This window comes from Podarcis muralis, chromosome Z (genome assembly GCF_964188315.1).
Source record: "Podarcis muralis chromosome Z, rPodMur119.hap1.1, whole genome shotgun sequence".
NCBI classification, from domain to species: domain Eukaryota; kingdom Metazoa; phylum Chordata; class Lepidosauria; order Squamata; family Lacertidae; genus Podarcis; species Podarcis muralis.
Genome location: NC_135673.1, coordinates 38,545,289 through 38,566,828, shown reverse-complemented (window position 1 = coordinate 38,566,828; position 21,540 = coordinate 38,545,289). Strand labels below are relative to the sequence as shown.

The 21,540-nt window shown below is 43.5% G+C and overlaps 1 protein-coding gene across 4 annotated transcripts in view; it reads left to right on the top strand.

Moving 5' to 3' along the window:
* KLHL4 (kelch like family member 4) overlaps positions 1-21,540 on the top strand; it is a 44,605-nt gene that overhangs the window by 9,739 nt on the left and 13,326 nt on the right. For all 4 annotated transcript variants that reach the window (XR_013391267.1, XM_028715442.2, XM_028715441.2 and 1 more), the window contains exons 2-6: positions 12,690-12,866; positions 14,441-14,577; positions 14,824-15,020; positions 19,239-19,451; positions 21,266-21,452. Coding sequence is in view for 3 of the 4 variants with exons in the window: in XM_028715442.2 (XP_028571275.2) it covers positions 12,690-12,866; positions 14,441-14,577; positions 14,824-15,020; positions 19,239-19,451; positions 21,266-21,452 (911 nt within the window). In the remaining variant the exon portion in view is untranslated. The remainder of the gene's footprint in view (positions 1-12,689; positions 12,867-14,440; positions 14,578-14,823; positions 15,021-19,238; positions 19,452-21,265; positions 21,453-21,540) is intronic.

Genomic DNA, 21,540 nt, shown 5'->3' with positions numbered 1-21,540 from the left:
GGTTTTTGGACCACAGCTCCCATCAGGCTCAATGGGGGGAAATGCAGTCCAAAATCGTAGTCCCATGGGGTTGGTGGGAACAAAACATCTGGGGGGCACGAGGTTGGCTAAGGCTGCATTACTTTAGCAGCACTGCCCTCTTTATCATGGGAAATAAAGATAATGGAATGGTACATTTTACTCTTTCTAATTATAGTCCATAAATCTTTCAACATAGCCATTGATTATTCTTGTGAAAAATGGTATCTCAAAAAAAAAAAAAAAAGGGGCCTGCGGACAGTGTATGAAATAGCAATGAAATTAGATACTTCAAGCATATTAAAGCAGCGTTTCGATTGTTTTCACAGAGAAGTTGGGGTGACACAGCTATGAAATCAACAGGAAATTGCATCACAGTGTGCGCATTCTTAGGAGGACATAAAAAACGATTGCTCGTTTTATAGAAATGCAGTCTAAAAGCACTTTAGTTAGACCTAATGGACAATTAAAGGTTATTTTACGGCTGAATCATTGACTTCCAAACTATTTATGAGGAGTTAGGCACAGGCCATTAGCGCTGTGCGCTTCATGCTTTAGACAATTGTCCATGCTGTGTTGACCACTTTACCCATCAGCTTTGGTCCTTACCAGGGATGGGAAAGATATTTGGTTCAGTTCCCATTTAAAGGTGAACCCACATAATTTGCACATTTCACAGCTATATGAGAAATAAAGCCTTCAGAATTCTCAGAATTTTGCAATGCAATAGTCCAGCCAACTGAGACCTGTGGGCGTAGGGCTGTATACAAAATAGATAGACAGACAGATAGATAGATAGATGATAGATAGATGATAGAATGAATGCTAAAATGCATACATTCTGAAAAAGTGTGCATAAAAGTGCATATTGTTGTTAAAATAACACACAAAAGGCCACTACATTAGGGAAAGTTGTTCTGCAAAAATGTGTATGGTAGGTACATCCCCCCCCCCCCGAAAAACTTCACCAGGACAACCCGCCTGTCTATCACATGACACCTGCCAAAATCTCTTGTGTGGGGTTCCAAAGCACCTGACAGCCAGCCATGAAGTCTGTTCCTCACACTCTCCTGTGAGTGGAGGGTTGTGGTTGGTGATGCAGTGCACAGACCTCTCTGCGGCAGCACATCCTTTGTGTAATGTACTCCTTCTATAGCAGAGGTGGGGAAATGCAAGACCAGGGGCTGACTGCACCAGCCCAGGAGCTGGCATACTTATTTCCCCTCCAACCTGCCACCCCCAATCTTCCATCCTGGCCAGCGTGAGACTCTCAGGGTTCTGGTTTGGGTGATTCTTCTGCAGCAGAGCAAATAGATGCTCCAGCTTCATTATCTCCTGTTCTTTCTCATGCACATATACTAGAGAGGGGAATGTAAGCAGCATTCCTAGAACTCCATCTCAGCTTCAAATGAGTAACCCTTTGCTCTCTCTTTCAAAACTGCCAGCTGTTTCTCTCTCTCCCACTCTCTCCCACTTTTCCCTAAGTTTGACGGGTGCAACCATGCCAAAGTGCTGAAGTATATCTCATTCAGAGACCAAGAGAGATCCCCAGCTCTCAGGGGACCATCTCCTAAGAATTAATTCCCATCAGCTAGACCTCTTGGACCTCCTAGCCATCCAACTGTTTTACAAAGGAGTGGCTGGACAGCAGCTGCTTAAACTGCATCTATCTTCATTTGTGGCAGGAGCAGGGAATCTGTGGGTCTTCCAGATGCCATTGAATTCCAGCTCCCTTCATCTTAAACCAGCATGGCCAAAAGCCAGGGATGATGGGAGTCTGGACAACATCTGAAGGGCCACAGCGCCCCCTCCCCCCACCTCCTCGACTACAGTATCTGTTTACCCTCATTCTCCATGAATACTGATCTACTCCTCTGGAAGTTTCAAAGCAAAATGCTGGTCACACCACATTATGCTTGGCTCAGCTTAGATCAGGCACCCCCAAACTTGGCCCTCTAGCTGTTTTGGGATTACAACTCCCATCATCCCTGACCACTAGTCCTGTTAGCTAGGGATGATGGGAGTTGTAGTCTCAAAACAGCTGGAGGGCCGAGTTTGGGAATGCCTGGCTTAGATCCATGCAACACAGCTGTGAGTTGTGAGTCAGGATGACCTCCAAGAAAAAAACACAGCAGATAAGAGCATAAACCCCTCCAATTGCCACCCAACTTACCAGAACAGCATGTCTGAGGGAGAGGAAAGGAATTTGTGCAAGGCTGACTGGTGAGCTTTGTGGCTGATCCTGAACTCCACATTGGCACAGAGTAGTCAGTGCCCTCCCCTTTAGTCTCAAGTGTGCATCCGCCTCCTGTTCCTTTAGCTCCAGAATTAAATCATGCTCAGTATGGATTCCTGACATCTTAGATTAGCATTTGGGTGCTCCTCCCCCTGTTCCTCTGCACCCTTCAGCTCTAAGAGCTGTCAACACCTATTAATTCTAATCAGAGCGGAAGCCTCACCACATCTTTCAGAACTGGGCCCTACACGCTTACTGCAAGCTGATGTGCAAAGTGCTAAAATGCATGAAATCCCAACTGTGGGAAAATAACAATTCTGAGGTTTTCCATATGACTAGAAGCAGCACCTTTGCAATAACTTTTCAGAGCAGACCTACTGTGTTATTCCCTAGAATCACAGAATTCTACATTTTTAATTATTCTTCTCCTTCTCCTTCTCCTCCTCCTCCTTCCTCCCTCCCCTCCCCCATATCATTTATAAATTGGTTCCCATGAGGCATCCTGAAGTGATTCACCAAATAATAAAATATATGTATAAAATAGTTTACATTGAAACACTTAAAACAATTGCATTTATAAAAAACACACACAATTAAAAACACAGTTTGTAGTTTAAAACAGTTCAGAACAACAACAACACGTGCATGCATTCAATCAGTTCAAAACAGCACAACAGAGATATTGACTGGGATCAAGATGCCAATTTTGGGAGTTTGTTGAAAGGTGAACTTAACCTGGAGCTGGAGTTCCTTCGCCGCTTAACCCCAGAAAAACCCTTTTCAGATCTCATGTATGGCACATATATAGTAGAAGTCACGAAGGGGCAGTATTTTCCCTTCGTTTTTGCCCTTGTCTAGCTGGGGATTTGCTCCATGCTATGATAAAGATATTTCCCCTGTCATCTTTCCTGAACAGCTTTTGGTAGATTTCTCTCTTTCCACTCCCCCTCTCCCCCCTTCCAGTTGACAATCCTCTCCTCTAACCCCCTCTTGCTTTTCCGTCTTTTGACACCAAGTATAATCTTCTGCGTCATCGGAACAACAGTGTGAAAGGTATCATCAGGACAGCAGCTCAGTTTCCCAAAGATGCTGTTTCTACGGAAACGCATGTTTCTAATTATGGTGGGTCTTTCTGACAGCTTATGCAAAACTGTACATCACTTTAGAGGGGAGCTTCATGGCACACATGCTCCCAGCACCCATTAATTTAACATTCTCTGGATCTCAGGTACTCAGTTACTTGGAAGGGGGAAGATGGTAGAGATTTTCATCCAGTTCACATTTTAATGGAAGCTACCTTTGGAAATTCACACGTCTCTGAATTTTGTGATGCATTTTCACAGCCAAAAATTGGACACACAAAAAGTGTCTATTAAGGTAAAAGTGTGCTCAATAGATTAATCAACTAAAGCTTTCACTGATCATTTCATGGAGGCACATTCTCACCAGTATGACTGTCAGCTAAAAGCAGTCTTGCTTATTTCCCCCCTTAGGCTACTTTTAGGCTATTTTTGTTACGATAAATTATTAGGTAATGAAAAATAACATGCTACACAACGACCTTTCCTTCTAACAAATCTTGGTAGCTTTTATCTATGAGAAAGTATGTGTAGAGAAGTTTTCCATGAGAAAATCTGTATAAAGTTTTTCCTCTCCCCAAATACTAGAACGTGTGGAATGTCTTGCCGTAAGATATGGTGATGATCATAAACTTAGATAACTTTAGATGGGAATTGGGCAGATTCATAAAGGACAGGTCTGTTAATAGCTGTATGGAATCTTCCAGTTTAGAGTCAGTATGACCCTATATACCAGTTACTGAGGGAACAAACCTTGGCAGAAGGCAATTGCATTCAAGCCCTTCTTGTGGGAAAGGATTTTTCTGAGCATTCTGAGCAGGAAATGAAAAATGTGAGAAACCAATTTGGGAAAAAAATCATTTCCTAATGCAAAGTGTCACTCTTCTAGTCCTCATCATACCATCTATTTGGGAAGTCATTTTACTGCAGTCACTGATACCTAAGTCAAATATGAAAATGTATAAGCAATTTCAAAATAAATAAGATTAATTGGAAAAGCAATTATTATAGAGCGGCAGAGTGAACAATTACCGAATCTAGCATAATTAGACTCGCTGTACACAGCCACTACAAATAAATTAGGTCCATCGGCGCCAGCTCCTCTCTAAAGGATTTGTGTAGTGGCTCCCCAGTTACCATAATTCTTCTGCATTTTGTAGCCTTTGGACTTGGACAACTAATCAAGCCATAATTGGCTATTTACCTGACAAGCTGAAATGATTATTAGTATTGCAGAGCAAGGCTCATGCTTTATTACCACGTACGTGAAGGCGCATCTTCTGGGATGTTTGGGTGCATAATGAGAGTATTATTTATTAGGTCACAGTTGCCAAATGGTTTCTAATGCTTCATAAGAGTATGAATATGGAACTATATTAATAAGGTTATTGGGAAAATACATAAAGTTTAAACCAGGGAGCATTGTGCTTTATTAGACAGAGACGCTCTTGGTGTGAAACAAAGCAGTAACTTAAAGCCTCTGGAAGTTTACCTCACACATGCTAAGCTCATTGCCCTTTCAGCTTCTTCTCAGGGCCTTTGTCTGCCTGGTCATCCAAGCCTGTCGGAACAGGGCATGAAGGCAAGGATAATGCCTCTCTCTGTCATTGTTTCCAGGCACTTGTTATTCAGTGTCCTATAGCCTGGGAGGGTGTTACAAGAGTGTGCATGCTTCCTGCCTGCTCAACCTATACTATCATCATCTTACCTGTGAGTCTTGGAAGACCTGCTCCCTTGCCTTGCAGGCTTCCCCCCCACCTGGCCTGGGAGGGCAGGGCCCTGACTGACTCCAGCTACAAAAGTTGAGGGAGCTCAGAGAGACCAGATACCATCATGGCTGCGGATGCATACCTAGGGTCCCTTGAACTCTTGACAAGGGACCATATGGCTCCCCTCCCCCCTAAAATCACTTTACCACAATAACCACATTAGAAATCATTTTACGTGGCCCAAGTACTCGAAGAATCCTGAGTATGGGAAAGGTGAGGAGGAAGAGTGGAAAAATTCACATGCCTTGTGCTTGATATCATCACAACAGTGGACTGACTCCAGCTTCAGAAGCTGAGGCTACTGATGAGGCCAGAGACCACCTTGGCTCCAAGTCCTGAAAGACTTACTCCCTGCCTTACAGGCCTTTTCCACCTGTCCTGGCCTGGGAGGGTAGGGCTCTGACTGACTCTGACTACAGGGGATGAACATACTTTTGGGCTGGGATATTGTTTAAAGGTTTTTGTTGGGGGTTTTTGTTGCTGTTACTGCTTTTTTTTTTTGTAGCTTTATTTCTTTTATTTTTTTATAATTGTATTATGATTTATGTCAAAATTGATTGTATAATGTCTTTAATTTATTGTTTATGACTACTTATGTTATAGGAGGTGGGTGGCGCTGTGGGTTAAACCACAGAGTCTAGGACTTGCTGAGTCTAGAACTTGGTGGTTCAAATCCCCGCGATGGGGTGAGCTCCCATTGCTCGGTCCCTGCTCCTGCCAACCTAGCAGTTCGAAAGCACATCAAAGTGCAAGTAGATAAATGGGTACCACTCCGGCAGGAAGGTAAACGGCATTTCCGTGTGCTGCTCTGGTTCTCCAGAAGTGGCTTAGTCATGCTTGCCACATGACCCGGAAGCTGTACGCCGGCTCCCTCGGCCAATAAAGCGAGATGAGCGCCACAACCCCAGAGTCGGTCACGACTGGACCTAATGGTCAAGGGTCCCTTTACCTTTTTACTTACGTTATACTTATAATTCTGTAGTTTTTTTTATGTTGTAAGCTGCCTTGAGCATGGTTTTATTTGTGGATAAAATGATGATGTATGTATGTATGTATGTATGTATGTATGTAATTTCCTCATGATCACGTATTAGAAAAAGGCAACACCAATCTCCAGTAATCTTTCTTTAGAAGGAAGCACTTGGGGAAAATGGGAGCAGAAAAGAATATCAGTAAACCACGCACTCAATAATCTGTGGGCTTGAGATATAGGACACAGCTATGACACCACTCTGACTCCTTGAATGAGAGATCTAATGCCCTGGCATGGAATTGAAAATTGGGAGAAAGTAGTGATATGTTTTATTGAGTTGGGAAAGGTAATCATAAGTCACTAGCTGGAAAGAAGCAGCATAGGTATAGATCTTCAAGAGAGCGATGATGGTTTTTAGGGGGTCTGTCATTGCTTTGGACAAATGCTGCTTATGTGAATGTTCCTTCTCCTCTGCTCAGTCTGTGTATTTGTACATGAATGACTCTTCCCATACTGATAAACTCCAGTTGGCCTGCTGCAATGTATTTTACATAGAGCTGCCCTTGAAGATGCTGCAGAAACTAGAATGCAGCTGCTAGAAATCTGACTTGGACTTCCCATTGGGAATATATCTTGCCAATGTTGAAGTTTTACCATTAATTGCCAACAATTGCCAAGCCCAGATCACACTGCAGGTGTTTGCCTTCCAGCCACTCATAGTGGGAACTCACATGCTTAAAGACACTCCTGCACCTGTATCAGCTCACCTGTATACTGTGGTCATCTGTTGGTACTCTTCTTCAGGTGTTTGCATTGTCAGAATTGAGACAAGTGGAGACCAGGCAGGAGGCTATTTTTGGCCGTAGCACTGCACCTGTGGAACTCTTTTTTTAGGGAACCTAATCTGAAATTTACCATGTTATCTTTTAAGTGCTGGGTCTTTTAAGGTACTTTCATAAAGTCTGCCTGCTGCTGCTATTATCAATATTTTATGCTACTTGATATGTTACTGAGACTTGCTGCATTTATTTTAATATGTTGCACGCTGTCTAGGGATGAATGGTGGAGCTGCAAATTCTCAAATGAAAAATAAATAGCTAGATAAATAAATAAATAAATAAATAAATAAATAGATAAATAATAGAAACATAAACCAACAAAAGCAACACAGTCTTCAGCAGTGAGCTTTTGAGAGAGTTCAAGTGGATCCGAAGCTGCCTTAAATCAAGTCAGACCATTGGCTAGCCTAATAGAGACATTTTGGAAAGTGATTCCCCCTAATACAGTGCACTTTGTATACTGTTTTCACTAACATGTGCATTTTATAATGCATGTTTTACCCTAGTGCGTGCATTTCTGTACACATTTCTTGACTGGAGGACTGCACTGCAAAATTCAGAGGAGCAAAAATTTCAAAGTTAGCTCTGTTTCAGTCCGTATGTTGTTTCAGAAACTGCATGTTAGGTATGTCTGCCTTTAAATGTGCTCCGGATGGAATTTGCCCTCCACCTCTAGCTTTAACAGATATAGGTCTTAATGTATATTCCATTTTGAGTGTGTGATGGCAAAGAGGTGGATGTTTAATCACTGGGTCTTCATGGTAGCTAAAAAGCTACACACTGTAATGCTGCTTGTTCTGTAAGTCTCCTGATAGTCTTACTGCCTCATAAATACAAACAAGTTCCCTGTTTTCTGAACCACATAAATACTCAACAAGAGAGCTGGGAGCAGGGAAATGGCTCATTTTAATCCCAAACTCATAAAAACAACCCAGTGGTGATAAATGAAAATGATTCTCCAGACCTAACATCATATAAGTTTCCATTAATGTTACATGAGTTTCCCATTATATTGGAGACACATCAATATCACCAGCAGAAGACATTTTCACAAGCATCAGAAATGTGTTTCTTTGGGTTCCCCCGCCCCTTCAAAAAGGAAGATGCAGCCCATTCCTATCTGATGATACAATTCACTGAGAGAGTTAAAACAAACATGTCTGCATCCCATCTCTCTGCTGTATGTGCAATCAGGGATATGGGCAGAGCACTCCAATGGGGCAGGGAGAGGGAGAAACTGAGGTGGAAAAACTGCTTTTTCCTATGCCCTGGTGACTTCTATCAGTCAGGCAAAATGTGTATGTAAGAGGGGGGATGGGAGAAGAATTAGATTCAGTCCGCATTTAAAGTTTGCGCGCTTCCAAAGTTTGCAGTGCAGTTTTCCATATACTAGGGTGGAGGGTGCATAAAAATGCATATATTCATGAAAATAACATACAAAAACGCATTATTAGAGAGCATTGCTTTACAAAAAGGTACATAGCAGGCAAAATTTTCATTCAGATATGTGTATATTAAAAGACATTCCTGTTATTATGCTGATGAATTTTCATAGAGACTTGGTTTTTAGTTTTTAAATGGCAAACAATTGTGGAAATATGAAGAACTAAATTTAGGATTGGGAAGATGAGAGACAGCCAGCTTGAGGGTTGAGTGGAGATTTAAATTCTGGTATCCTAGGAACTGTTATGATAGTTTGTAAGGTGGCGGCGGCCACCTTTCTTCAATTGGACTTCCATGCCCATTTATCATGCTAAATTATTTTCCTTCCATTGCTCCTAACACAATTTCGTTGAGTTCAGGATAATGTCTGCAGCAGTGGCGTAGCGTGGGGGGTGCAGGGGGGGCCGGCCGCACCGGGCGCAACATCTGGGGTTAGGGCAAATCCACAGGTTAGGGGGCGCAAATCCACGGGTTAGGGGGTGCAAATCCACGGGTTAGGGGGCGCAAATTACTTGCCTTGCCCCGGGTGCTGACAACCCACGCTACGCCACTGGTCTGCAGCAGTTGTGGAAGTTCTTCTCTTGCAGTTTAGGAGCCTTGCTATTTTGGGTTGTAACATGCATGCTCAGCACACAGATAAGGCTTTCTACTGCTGACATTATCATGAGCACCATGAGCGCAAAAGTGGGGCCAGGAGCAACAGCATGACTTGGGGGCGGGTATTAAATGCACAGTCATAAGCCCCATTTCCCACATTTCCCATCTACATGAGGGTCAAGGCTTGCTGAATTTGGGTCCTATTGAAAACATTTGGATAGGTGAGTCATACCTTCCCAATGTCTATGATCTCAGTTACAAAACTGTGAGATGATAGATAGATAGGATAGATAGATGATAAATATCTTAAAACAGTGGCGAGCCACATAGCGGGAACAGTAAGGACATAGGAATCTACCTTATATCATATCAGGTGATTGGCCCTGAGTATTGTTTGCATCTGAGAAGAGAAGACTCCCCAGGGAAAAGACTCCCTGGAAAAGACCCTGATGTTGGGAAAGATGGAGGGCACAAGGAGAAGGGGACACCAGAGGACGAGATGGTGGGACAGTGTTCTTGAAGCTACCAGCATGAGTTTGACCAAACAGCAGGAGGCAGTGGAAGACAGGAGTGCCTGGCGTGCTCCATGGGGTCACAAAGAGTCGGACATGACTAAACAACTAAACAACAACAACAACAACAACAACAACAACAACAACAACATTGTTTGCATCAACTAGCTGTGGGCTCTTCAGGGTTTCAGACAGGGAACATTCCCCAGCTCTTCCAGGAGATGCTGGGAATAGTCCTTGGGAACTTCTGAATGCCAAACAGAAGCTGTTCTACTAAACTATGGCTCCTCCCCTAAAAATAAAGCAAGGTCCCAGTCCTCATGATTCCGAATAAAAGGCTAAAATAAATAGGAGCACAGAAAGCTGCCACTGGTCTACTTATCTCAGTATTGCAGACTGTGACTGGCAGGGGGGTCTCCAGGGTTTCAGAGGGTGGATGTTCCCAGCCCTACCTAGAGATGCTTGGGATTGAACCTAGAACCTTCTTCATGCAAAGCAGACACCCTGCCATTGAGCTTCAGCCCTCCCCAAACAAGAGAATAAGGTGGCTGTTTAAACCAAGCCCCAAACCATGCTGTAAAGGTTATGCTGCCAGGCAGAGTGTAGCGAGGCTGCTGATCAGAAGCTTCAAAAGAAACTCTTCAGCTGGAGTGGGATCTTCATTTTTTACTCCCCCCACCCGTATTTTCGAAACAATTGCACCAACAGGATTAAAGAGGCCACCTTCAGGACATTTCTGTCCTCCACGGTAATTCTGGTGCTAGCGCATCGCTGTCTTCTGCCCAAAATGCAATGCCAGCAATTCGTTGCGCTATTTACCTAATAGTTCCAATTTTTGAGCTCAGTCTCCCATATTTATCTTCTAATGCAGCAGCCGGCTCGGCGCCTCCGTTTGAAATGTATGGGCATTCCGTTGGATATAATGAGTTTCCGTCAAAAGCTCTGTTAGTGGCTGGCACTGGGGATAACTCATTTTGGTGGAAAATAGGAAAAGAGAGTGGAAGAGGGAGTCGCGCATTCTCAGTCAACTAGAGCAAATCCTTAAGGCTATGTACAGATTATGATTTCTGCGCTGCACCTGGACTTTTCTCTCCCTCCCCCCCCCGCCCCTCTGCCCAGCCACATTGCTACTCAGTAACTTTACAGGTGCACAACTTAGTGGGAATGCAGGTGGGACAAGCCTGCTCAGTCCAGTCCCCTCTTACTGGAGCCACTCCTAGCCTGGTGCAAGTTAATGGCACATTGAAATTGACTAGACCAGCCTCAAACTGCTTCTGGTCTAGTCAATTTCACACCAAAAGATAAAAAATCCCTCTAAATAAGAACATGTTATTGAATGTGGACTTCCCATTGGCATCTAGCTGGCCTCTCTGGGAATAAATCCTGGGCCTTTGGTTTGATCTAACAGGGCTCTTAAATAAATAAAATAAATAGGATGCCATAAAAGCTATTTGATGGTGGCAGCATACACTGTTAGACATTGTGGTAGCCCACGAAGCATAGAACTCCCTCTCCACAGAAGGACATCTGGCATTTTCTTCATATACCGTATTTTTCGCTCTATAGGACACACTTTTTCCTCTCCAAAAATTAAGGGGAAATGTGTGTGTGTCTTATGGAGCGAATGCAGGCTTCTTGGCTTCAGCGATTGCAATGAGAAGCCTCTGAAGCACAGAGGGAGCGCTCCCTCCGCGCTCCGGAGGCTTCGCATTGCTTTCGCTGAAGCCTGGAGAGCGAGAGGGGTCGGTGTGCACCGACCACTCTCGCTCTCCAGGCTTCAGGGATAGCCGCCTGAAGCCTTCGGAGTGCAGCGCAAGTTTCCGCTGTGCTCTGCAGGCTTCGGATTCCTTTCGCTGAAGCCAGGAGAGCAAGACTCTCCCGGCTTCAGCAGAGAGGGAGAGCTGCGCAGAGCCCCTTCAGCCAAGCGGGAGGAGAAATGGAAGGGGCTCCGTTTCTCCTGCCGCTTCGCTGAAGGGGCGCTGAGCAGAGAGGGGGAGAATTTTTTTTCTTGTTCTCCCCCTCTAAAACAAGGTGCGTCCTATGGTCCGGTGCGTCCTATAGAGCGAAAAATACGGTAGCTTCCACTTCCCTGACCTCTCAACAGCTAAAGTGTGTGGTTTTTTTAAAAATAAATAAATAAATAAATAGGGTCTACCTCTTCTGTTTTGTTTTATGTCCTTCTGCTTTTTTTAAAGACTTGTTTTGCTTATTTATTATAATTTTATAATAAAACTATTTTATTTATTTTATTGTTTTTAATTGCATGATTGCTTGTAACCTGCTCTGGGAAGTTAGGGCGAAAGGCAGGTCAGAAAATGTCTTTGCAAACAAACAGACAATCAAACAAACATAAATTATCTCCAAAATTTACAATATCACATTAACCAAACACAGTTCCAAGACATGTCAGTGATAACACCTTACGTTAACTGAACTTTTATCACCTGTACGTAGCTTTAGACACTTCAGCTTGCGAGATGCCATGCCATACTTCGGAAAGTACTCCCGCTCTAATCTCATGCTTCCTACACCCTTGGCTTGCTGAATTCAGGGTGAATTTAATTTTGCTTATCCCCTTCAACCACAGAAAAGCACCTAGAGAGACTAGCAAATCACTATGAGAGAGAGGAAGAAGGAAACCCAGCCACTGGTCATATATTGTAAAAAAGAAGAAGAAAGGTTTATTTTATGGTAAAGGGTGGCAAGAAATCTACTATAAATAAATAAAGACACAACACAAAAGGAAAATGGACGAGGAGGGAGGAGGAGATAAGGAAACTCGTGTACAAGTTCTCAGTTACCAGCTATAATTTTTAAAAATGAGTTGTTGATTTATAATTATTTTTACAAATAATTATTCTATTGAGCAGTGGGGTGGTACCAGTTGAATAACAGCAGGAGTCAAATACTGTTATTCTCTCAGCTATACTGGTGAAATGGCACTACATTCCTTCCATCCCTGCTCTCCTTTTATTTTATATCCTCAGTAAAAAAAATTGTGTATGTATATTATTTGTTAAATGTTAATGATAAGAATGAAGTGTCATTTGGCAGAAATGAAAAACCTTAGTAGTTGTAGGTAGATTTAATTATATACAGTTTTTGTTCCGTTTCCTCAGTAAAGCATAATTAGGATTTCTTTTCTCTTTGAACTCTATGTTATTTAAGTGACTTTGCTAACAGCTATTACTGCATAACAGTGACCTCATTTTTTCTCCAAAAGGCTATCAATAAGCAGCTGCTCCTCTCCTATGGGAGGGAACAACAACAGATCAGATGAATGCTTTCATTCTGCAAACCATGCAGAGCAGACATTCCGCAAGATGGAGAATTATCTCCAGCAGAAGCAACTATGTGATGTTCTTCTCATTGCTGGAGAGCATAGGATTCCTGCCCACAGGTAAAGATTTTGACCTGCTATAGGTGCCCAGCCTCCCTGACTGCCCTGCTTCTTCTAATATACACATTTTTAAACGGCCTCGGCCCAGTATACCTGAAGGAGCGTCTCCACCCCCATCGTTCAGCCTGGACACTGAGGTCCAGCGCCAAGGGCCTTCTGGCGGTTCCCTCATTGCGAGAAGTGAGGCTACAGGGAACCAGGCAGAGGGCCTTCTCTGTAGTGGCGCCCGCCCTGTGGAACGCCCTCCCACCAGATGTCAAAGAGAAAAACAACTACCAGACTTTTAGAAGACATCTGAAGGCAGCCCTGTTTAGGGAAGCATTTAATGTTTAATAGACTATTGTATTTTAATATTCTGTTGGAAGCCGCCCAGAGTGGCTGGGGAAACCCAGCCAGATGGGCGGGGTATAAATAATAAATTAATAATAATAATATTTTTTCTGTGCACTTTTGTCTAATATGCACACTTTTGCAGAACAATTTCCCCTAATATAATGCATTTTTGAATGCTGTTTTCCACTACATATGCAGTTATATGCACACTATTTAACCCAGTATATGGATTTTTTGTACATGTTTTGTGGCTTGAGAACTACTTTACAAGATTCAGAGAGGTGCAAATTTCAAAGGATAGCTGTGTTTCAGTCTGCACATTGTTTCAGAAAGTTCAAATTAGGTAAGTTCACCCTTAAATGCAAACTGAATTGAATTTCTCCCCTATCCACACCTCGGTGTAAGTTCCCCTGAAAACAATGATACTTCCTTCTAAGTAGACGTGCAGAGACTTGCACTGTCAGTGTATCAAGCCAGTGAGGGGGGATTTAATTTGCCCAGGGAAGAGAAACAGCTCTCCAAGAGAATATTAAATTACTGAATCACCTTATTCTCTTCACTGCACAGATGTGTGACATTCTATTTCCCCCCCTTTTATTTCTTTTTTCTTTTAAAAGATATTTATTAAAGTTTTAAACAATAGAACAAACTTCACAATCGAAACAAGAGAAAAGAGAAAAACATTATCATAATCAAGTAAAAATAAAAAAATACAATAAAAAACGTAAAAAAAAAATAGACAAGAGAAAAGAAAAAAGACATTAAAAAAACCATAAAAGTCCGATTTCTTACTTCTTGTTTTCATAACCCTCCTTCCAGACTCCCTCACATCTCCCTTTACAGTGTTCCCTTTTACACAATCATATTCAGCAGTACCTTACCCTCTTTCAAATCTTATTCTGTAATATACATTTCAACTATTATGTCTCCAATTTTTCCCTTTATATCAATTTGTTTAAATTTGACATAATATTATTCTAACTTTTCCACCCTTATTCTTCTGAAACATTTTTTACATATTCCTTTCCACTATGTCACTAATGCCATATTATCTTTGTATCCTGCATCATGATGTGTGACATTCTAGTCATAGGCCAAAATAAAATATGTTATTCCATGTGCACGCAATGCATCATTTAGAGCAACCCAGGCAAAAAGCAAAACAAAACCAACGTAGTGTGGAAGGCTGATGCTTCCATCAAGATAAAGAGCTGACACAGATCCTTACCTTCTCTTCCCAGGTTGGTTCTGAGTGCTGTGTCTGACTATTTTGCTGCAATGTTTACCAACGATGTCCGTGAAGCAAAACAGGAAGAAATCAAAATGGAAGGAGTGGATCCCGACGCACTGAAAGACCTTGTGCACTATGCATACACAGGTAAACTCCCTGACAACTCTCTTATGCACAGCGGCTTCCAAATCAACAAACTGTATTATGCTCTTTCACACAAACAGTTGTGCATATTTGGAGGCAGCTTGTGCCTGTGCTCATCGTGTTGTGCGAACAAGTCTAATACCTTGTGCAGTCATAAGAACACTTTCTTTGAGTTTCCCCCACAAAAAAAGAACAATCCATTTTCATGCACCTCTCTCTCTCTCTCTCTGAAAATATTAAACCACACAGGTGTCTTGGAACTCAAAGAAGAAACAATTGAAAGCTTGCTGGCCGCTGCATGCCTTCTTCAGCTTTCACAAGTCATTGAAGTCTGCTGCAACTTTCTTGTGAAGCAGCTCCATCCATCAAACTGTTTAGGGATTCGGTCCTTCGGAGATGCTCAGGGGTGCACAGAACTCCTGCGGGTGGCGCACGTGTACACTATGGTGAGGTCAAAGGAACAAGTTCCCTGGAACTAACTGCTGGGAGGTTAAAGCTAGAGAGGAACTGGCAAGTTGTGGTTGTGGTCGCAAATGGCTACAACAAGATTAAATGCCCAAGGAATCTGTACAGGGCACCATCAAGGTAGAACTTTGCAGCACATATCCAGGGCACAGATCAGCAGAATGAGTGACATGGCCTGTAAGTAGAGCAAGGCTGGCTCACCACTTTTTAAAGTATGTAAAATAGTATACAGTGGTATCTCTGGTTGCGAACGGGATCCCTTCCGGAGGCCTGTTGGCAACCTGAAAAGAGCGCAACCTGAAGCGCCGTATCTATGCAGGTGCGCGGCACGATTTGGCGCTTGTGTGCATACGCAAAGCACGATTTAGCGCTTCTGCGCATGCTCGAATGGTGAAACCCAGAAGTAACCCTTTCTGGTACTTCTGGGCCGCCGTGGGACGCAACCTGTAAACGCGCAACCTGAAGCGTCCGTAACGTGAGGTATGACTGTACATTTGCAATCTAAAAAGAGCTACCCCCCATGTGAGAAAATGAAGAAGCAAACACTCAATTCCCCCTGCCTCCAATTTGAAATGAGAGGAAGGACCATAGCTCATCTGCTTTGCCTGCAAGAGTTCCCCAGTTCATTTCCCAACTTTTCCAGGTGGGGCTGAAATCTTAGAGAGCTGATGCTAAGCAGCCGCCAGATGGACTGTGGGTATCTGACTTTGTATAAGGCAGCTTCCAATATTCCTAAATCATACAACCTCACAACAGGTAATCATTATGTAGACCTTCTGCTCAATCCCAACCCAACTGCCCCAAAGACTGATAAACATAATGCAGCGGAATGAGATGGTAAAAAAAGTGGAATAGTCCAGAGGTGGCAAAATGGACCCTGCCATTTCAATCAGCAAACGCTAGGGGAATACTGTATCTGAAAACTTACATATATTCAACAATAACAACAACCCCAAGCACTCTGCAATTAGAAAACCAGCACGGCAAGCAGTGGGCTGGAGCTCATGTCCCTGATGTGTCTGATGCCTATTTTAAGGGAGGTTTGAAGTAATCTTTACAAAATAGCTTCTTCTCCCTCCCCTGCATGCTTCCTAAAGAGGTACGGTCCACTCTTCCATCACGGCCACTGCATTTGCATACCCGCCAAGTGTCCTGGGAAAAAATGGGAAATCCTGTTTCTTCATGCAAGACCACAGTTGCCATTTTGGGTGCCATGATTTTGCGAGCTCTTGCACAATGCTCATACTGGGGGGGGGGGGGGGGCGGGAAGCATTTTGGTTGGGGCTGCAATCCTGTGTGGCATCCCAAAATGTGTGTGTGAGATCGCACCCTGAAAAAGTGTTTTTTTTCAGGGTGAGATTCCGGCGCGGTTCACGTGACTCACCCGGGAGCACATCCAGGAAGAGGCACATCCCAGTTTTTGATCTGAAATAGTTGGCTGTTATGCATTTGTAGCTCCCTAGGTCTCATCAGAACTGGCATGTCCTCAGGTCGTGATGGAAAGGGCTTGGTACAAGAGCCCATCTGCCTGACTCAATTTAATCTGAAGAGGTTTTTTTAATTTGCGACTGAGCTAATCGATTAGATGCACCGATTAAAACCATTCAAGCCTCTTCACTTCTACATTTCATCTTTTTTCAAAGAGCAAAAGGATGCCTTCTCCCCTCCCTCCTGTTTCAAGATGATAGGGTAAACGAAGGCTAGAATCCTCTTTCAGCTGTCAATAAAGTCAGCGGCTCCCCAAAGAGCACATTAGCTGTGGGTGGGGTTTGATGCCTTTGGTGGCAAGGAAAACACAGTGGTGCTTTTCAGAAAGGGAGCAAATGACTGGGTGTGATCGGGAGCTGGAACAAGCGGATATGTGAAAAATATCTATAATCTGAGGAGCAGAGAAGAGCCTATACACTGTTGCCCATACCCCAGTGATTCAAAGGAGAGGAAGGAACAATTGAGACATGAGGTGAGAAAGAGGAAGCCTGCTGTGAAATAAAATCTAGGTATAAATATTGCAGAGGGGAAGAGTTAAGAGAACCTCTTCAAATGCACAAAGAGCAACAATTCCTGGGTCTGAATGTGAAATGAAAGTGATGTGTGGCTGGGCACAAGCTCAACCCAAGTTGCTGTTTGATTCAAAAGCAGCTTAAATCCCTGTGAAGCAAAATAAGAGAATTTCCATGGTTTTTGAAGCCACCAAGATGAGTTAAACTGGAGCGTACACGCTGCTGCTGAATTTTTATGACCCATGGTAGTGGTATTAAGGTGTGCAAGGCACTGGTTGCATAGACTTCTGGATGGGTTGTAGGCCCTCTGCTCTTGGGGTGGGGGGCAGCTGAGTCCTCACACCTTCACTTGTAGAGAACCAGGAAGGTGCTTACCTTAGATCAAGCTTCCTCAACCTTGGCCCTCCAGGTGTTTTGAGACTATAATTCCCACCATCCCTGACCACTGGTCCTGCTAGCTAGGGATCATGGGAGTTGTAGGTCAAAAACATCTGGAGGGCCGAGGTTGAAGAAGTCTGCTCTAGATACACCAGGAATTAAGTGAATGCTGGGCCATTAGGGCAAATGGAGAAATGCACCACCAACCTCGGTCTGCCCTCAGCCAGCCCCCACTTATTTCCCTACTTCCCTATTTCCCTGGGGAGTGGCATAGACTGCTGGATCTCCCCTCCATAGTTTCAGTGCTGCCCTTGTAGAACTCAGCAGGGAGGAGGAAAATGGGGGCAGAGAAAGAATTAGTTGTCTCTGTTGTTGGCGATGATTCTACCTATTATCTTCCACCCTACCAGGCCCAATGGGCAAACACTGCCATGATTCCATCTAGCTCATCATTGTCAACAGGCATGAGAATGAGGAGAGTGACTCCCAGCAATAAACACTCAATGGATATAAGAAGCAGCCTCTAAAAAGTCATGTGAGAAAAGATCATTATTATTTTAGATTTGTTGTTACTGATGTGAACTATTAACAGTCTCCTACCTGGGAAACTTGCTTCAACAAGCAAGAAACTGCTTACAGTCATACCTCATGTTACGGATGCTTCAGGTTATGTGTTTTCGGGTTGCGGACTGCAGGAAACCTGGAAGTACCAGAACGGGTTACTTCCGGGTTTCGCCGCTCGTGCATGTGCAGAAGCACCAAATCGCGGCGGTGCCTGCGCAGATGTGGTGCTTCAGGATGTGAACGCTGCAGGCTGCGGACATGCCTCCATCATGGATTACGTCTGCAATCTGAGGTTCCACTGTACTATAAACAGCTTGTGGTATTTCTTAAGCTCATCACATCTGAGTAGAGATTAATTCTGCATAGTTTTTAATCAGTTCATATAACTGATTAATGAAATGCTGCACTCCTACTTTATCCTAGAAATGTTAGCAAAAATATTGCATCCAGAGCTCAGAACTCCAGCTGAAGCATATTTCTCTAGAGACTTGGTTGGGATTAGGCAAGGAAGTTATGGAGTGAGGAGTTATCTCTTTATTGTCAAAAGTACCCTTATATGTTAGGCGAAGACAGCTCTGTGTCTCTCAGCTCCTCCTAGGTGTGCACCCAATGAGGCATTTGCCACAAGAGAGAGGCCTTGTCCCAATCTCAGCTTAAGTATCTTCCCCACTTGAGCTGCAGGCAAGCAGGCGAAGACTCCACCTGCATATAATCTGCTTCTGCTCCTCCCACTTCAGTCCTCTTCTGGTCTTGGGAGAGAGTGAAGTAGGAGAGGGGAGGGCAGGAGGAGGAGGTGAGGAAGCCCTTGACTCTATGCCAGCTGGACCTCTCTCTCCCTCCTCCTGCATCTGCACCTGTTCTTCACCCTCCAATCCTGCATCTTCTCCTGCCTCTGACTCTCAATCTCTTGGCTGTTACAGACTCCCTCAGATCACTGACCCCTTCTTCCAAGTCAGTCTCCAACCCTCCTTCTCCCAACGCCCACTCTTCAGTATCCAGCCACCACTCCCCAGCGTCCAACCAGGCCCTGACACTAGAGTTAGAAGAAAGAAAAGTAGGCTACTTGTAATTGCAATACTATCCTCTCTGAGCCTCTAGGCTCATACGGGATAAAAGGCAGTATGAATGAAATTCTTGGGCGTTGGGCTAGATGGTGTTCAGTGTCCCCTTCCAGCTCTACAATTCTATGATTCTATGAATGAACAAATATGTAAAATGCAGATGCCATGCTAAGTTATGTTTTACTCCTTTCATTAGGAACACTTCACTGAGGTAATAAAGAACCAGGAATTTCTCTTGCTGCCGGCTGGTGAAATTGCTAAGCTCCTGTCAAGCGATGACATCAATGTCCCAGATGAAGAATCCATATTCAAGGCATTGATGTTGTGGGTTCGGCACGACTTGCAACCCAGGCAGCGGGAGCTCGGAATGCTTCTCTCCTATATCCGATTGCCTTTGCTGTCCCCTCAGGTAGGCCTCTGGATAGAATGCCTGAGAGATTTGATTTCTATGAATCCTTATGCACACTGACCTGATCCACACCTCCAGGGTAAATGTGCGGCTTGAAACATCATTATCCTGCTGATTTTGTGCTTCCCTAGATTTTGTGATACTGTTTTCAGCTCCAAACCTCCTGTTGTTATGACTGTTATTAATTTTTATTTTGTTTAAACCATTTTGAACCTACTCTTTATTGGTCACAGAATCCTGGAACGAGCAATCACATTTCAAATAATATTTCATTGAAATGCACCTAATGTGAAAATCAAACCCTACACTAGCAACTAGGACTGAGTGAGAAATTTGATTCAGATGACATTCAGGAATGTGAAGCCTACCTAATCTGCATTTTCTGAAACAGCATGTGAACTGAAACACAACCATATTTGAAATTCAGACTTGCATGAATTTTGCAATGAAGGTCTCCAGCCAAGTAATGTGCAAAAATTCATATACTCACGTATATTTCAAATGCATATATAGATTTTTATTAAAAAATGCACTCTATTAGGGGAAATTGCTTTGCAAAATGTAAAGATTGGGGGGATGTAGAAAAGTATAAAAATGTGTATATTGGAATACATTTTCAATAAAATGTTGATGAGCCCCTCACAATCTGATGTGGAAATGTGGATAATAACTGAAGCTGACCTATTTGTTATATCAGCCAAGTAAGGGCACCATTCTATCAAAAGAGTTGGGTGAATAGCCATGTTTTTACCTTTGGTATTGCTTCCACCTAGTAAAAACCTTCTGCTGGCAATTAGTTTAATTTAATGTTGGAAGGATGACTATGGGACTGTACTCCTTTCATTAGAAGACAATAGGGATATGTCAGCAATCTTGGCACTTAGGTTGGAGCCAAAGCTGGAGGCATCAGAGAGCAGAAGCTGGCCAGGTCTGGTGGTAAATCACATGGCACCTCCCATTGGAGACCAGGCTGTGCTTGTGTGAGAAACTGTGAGTGGAATTGTTTCCTATAATTCCCCCATCCAGACATCCCAATAGTATCATAGGATCATCAGACCATGGAGAAGTGCTTTGGTAATGCACTGAGGAGGTCAAATTCTGGGGGTAAGAGATGGGAGACAATCTTCCAAGCTATGACAAGAAGGTTGAGGATGATAGTGAGTGGGATTTGATTGTAGGAAGCTTGACAGCAGTTCCCCAAGCCAGGAGTCAGCATGGTTAGGCATCTACTGAAGTTCATGCACCAGTAGGTAAGTTCACTGCTGACCTGCCAACTTCATTCCCCAAAATTGCAGTTGAATTCCAACATTTTGTTTAGTCTTGTGTGTGCAAACTAATATGCACAGAAGCCCATGCAACCTGAATCCTGGGTCCTGTTGGCCCACTTGCCAACTCTCTCCTCCCATAGCCAGCTCCAGGTATGGAAGAGGAGAAGGATCAGTAGCAGCAACAACAGCCACGAGGAGGATTTCCAATGGCTGTCTCAGGGTCCCCACTAATTATTATGATGCCCTGTGGCCCATATCATCTGGAGAAAGACTTGGCTGATATATATGATTCTATCCTGACAGTAAGAGCTGTTCGACAGTGGAATTTGCTGCCAAGGAGTGTGGTGGAGTCTCCTTCTTTGGAGGTCTTTAAGCAGAGGCTTGACAACCATATGTCAGGAGTGCTCTGATGGTGTTTCCTGCTTGGCAGGGGGTTGGACTCGATGGCCCTTGTGGTCTATTCCAACTCTATGATTCTATTCTATTCTATATAGAAATGACCTTTTGATTACATCAATATGAACACCAAGACTTTGTATGTCTCAGCTATTAGCAGATCTGGAAAACAGCCCCATGTTCACTGATGACCTTGAGTGCCAGAAACTTCTCATGGAAGCAATGAAGTATCACCTGCTACCAGAAAGGAGGTCTATGATGCAGAGTCCTCGTACTAAGCCTAGGAAGTCCACCGTGGGCTCTCTCTATGCTGTGGGGGGTATGGATGCCACCAAAGGTAAACTGACAAAGTGACCTCTGGCCTATGAAAACTTAGTTCACAATAAATGTAGTTAGCATGTAAGGATGTAAGGATGGGGTAGCCA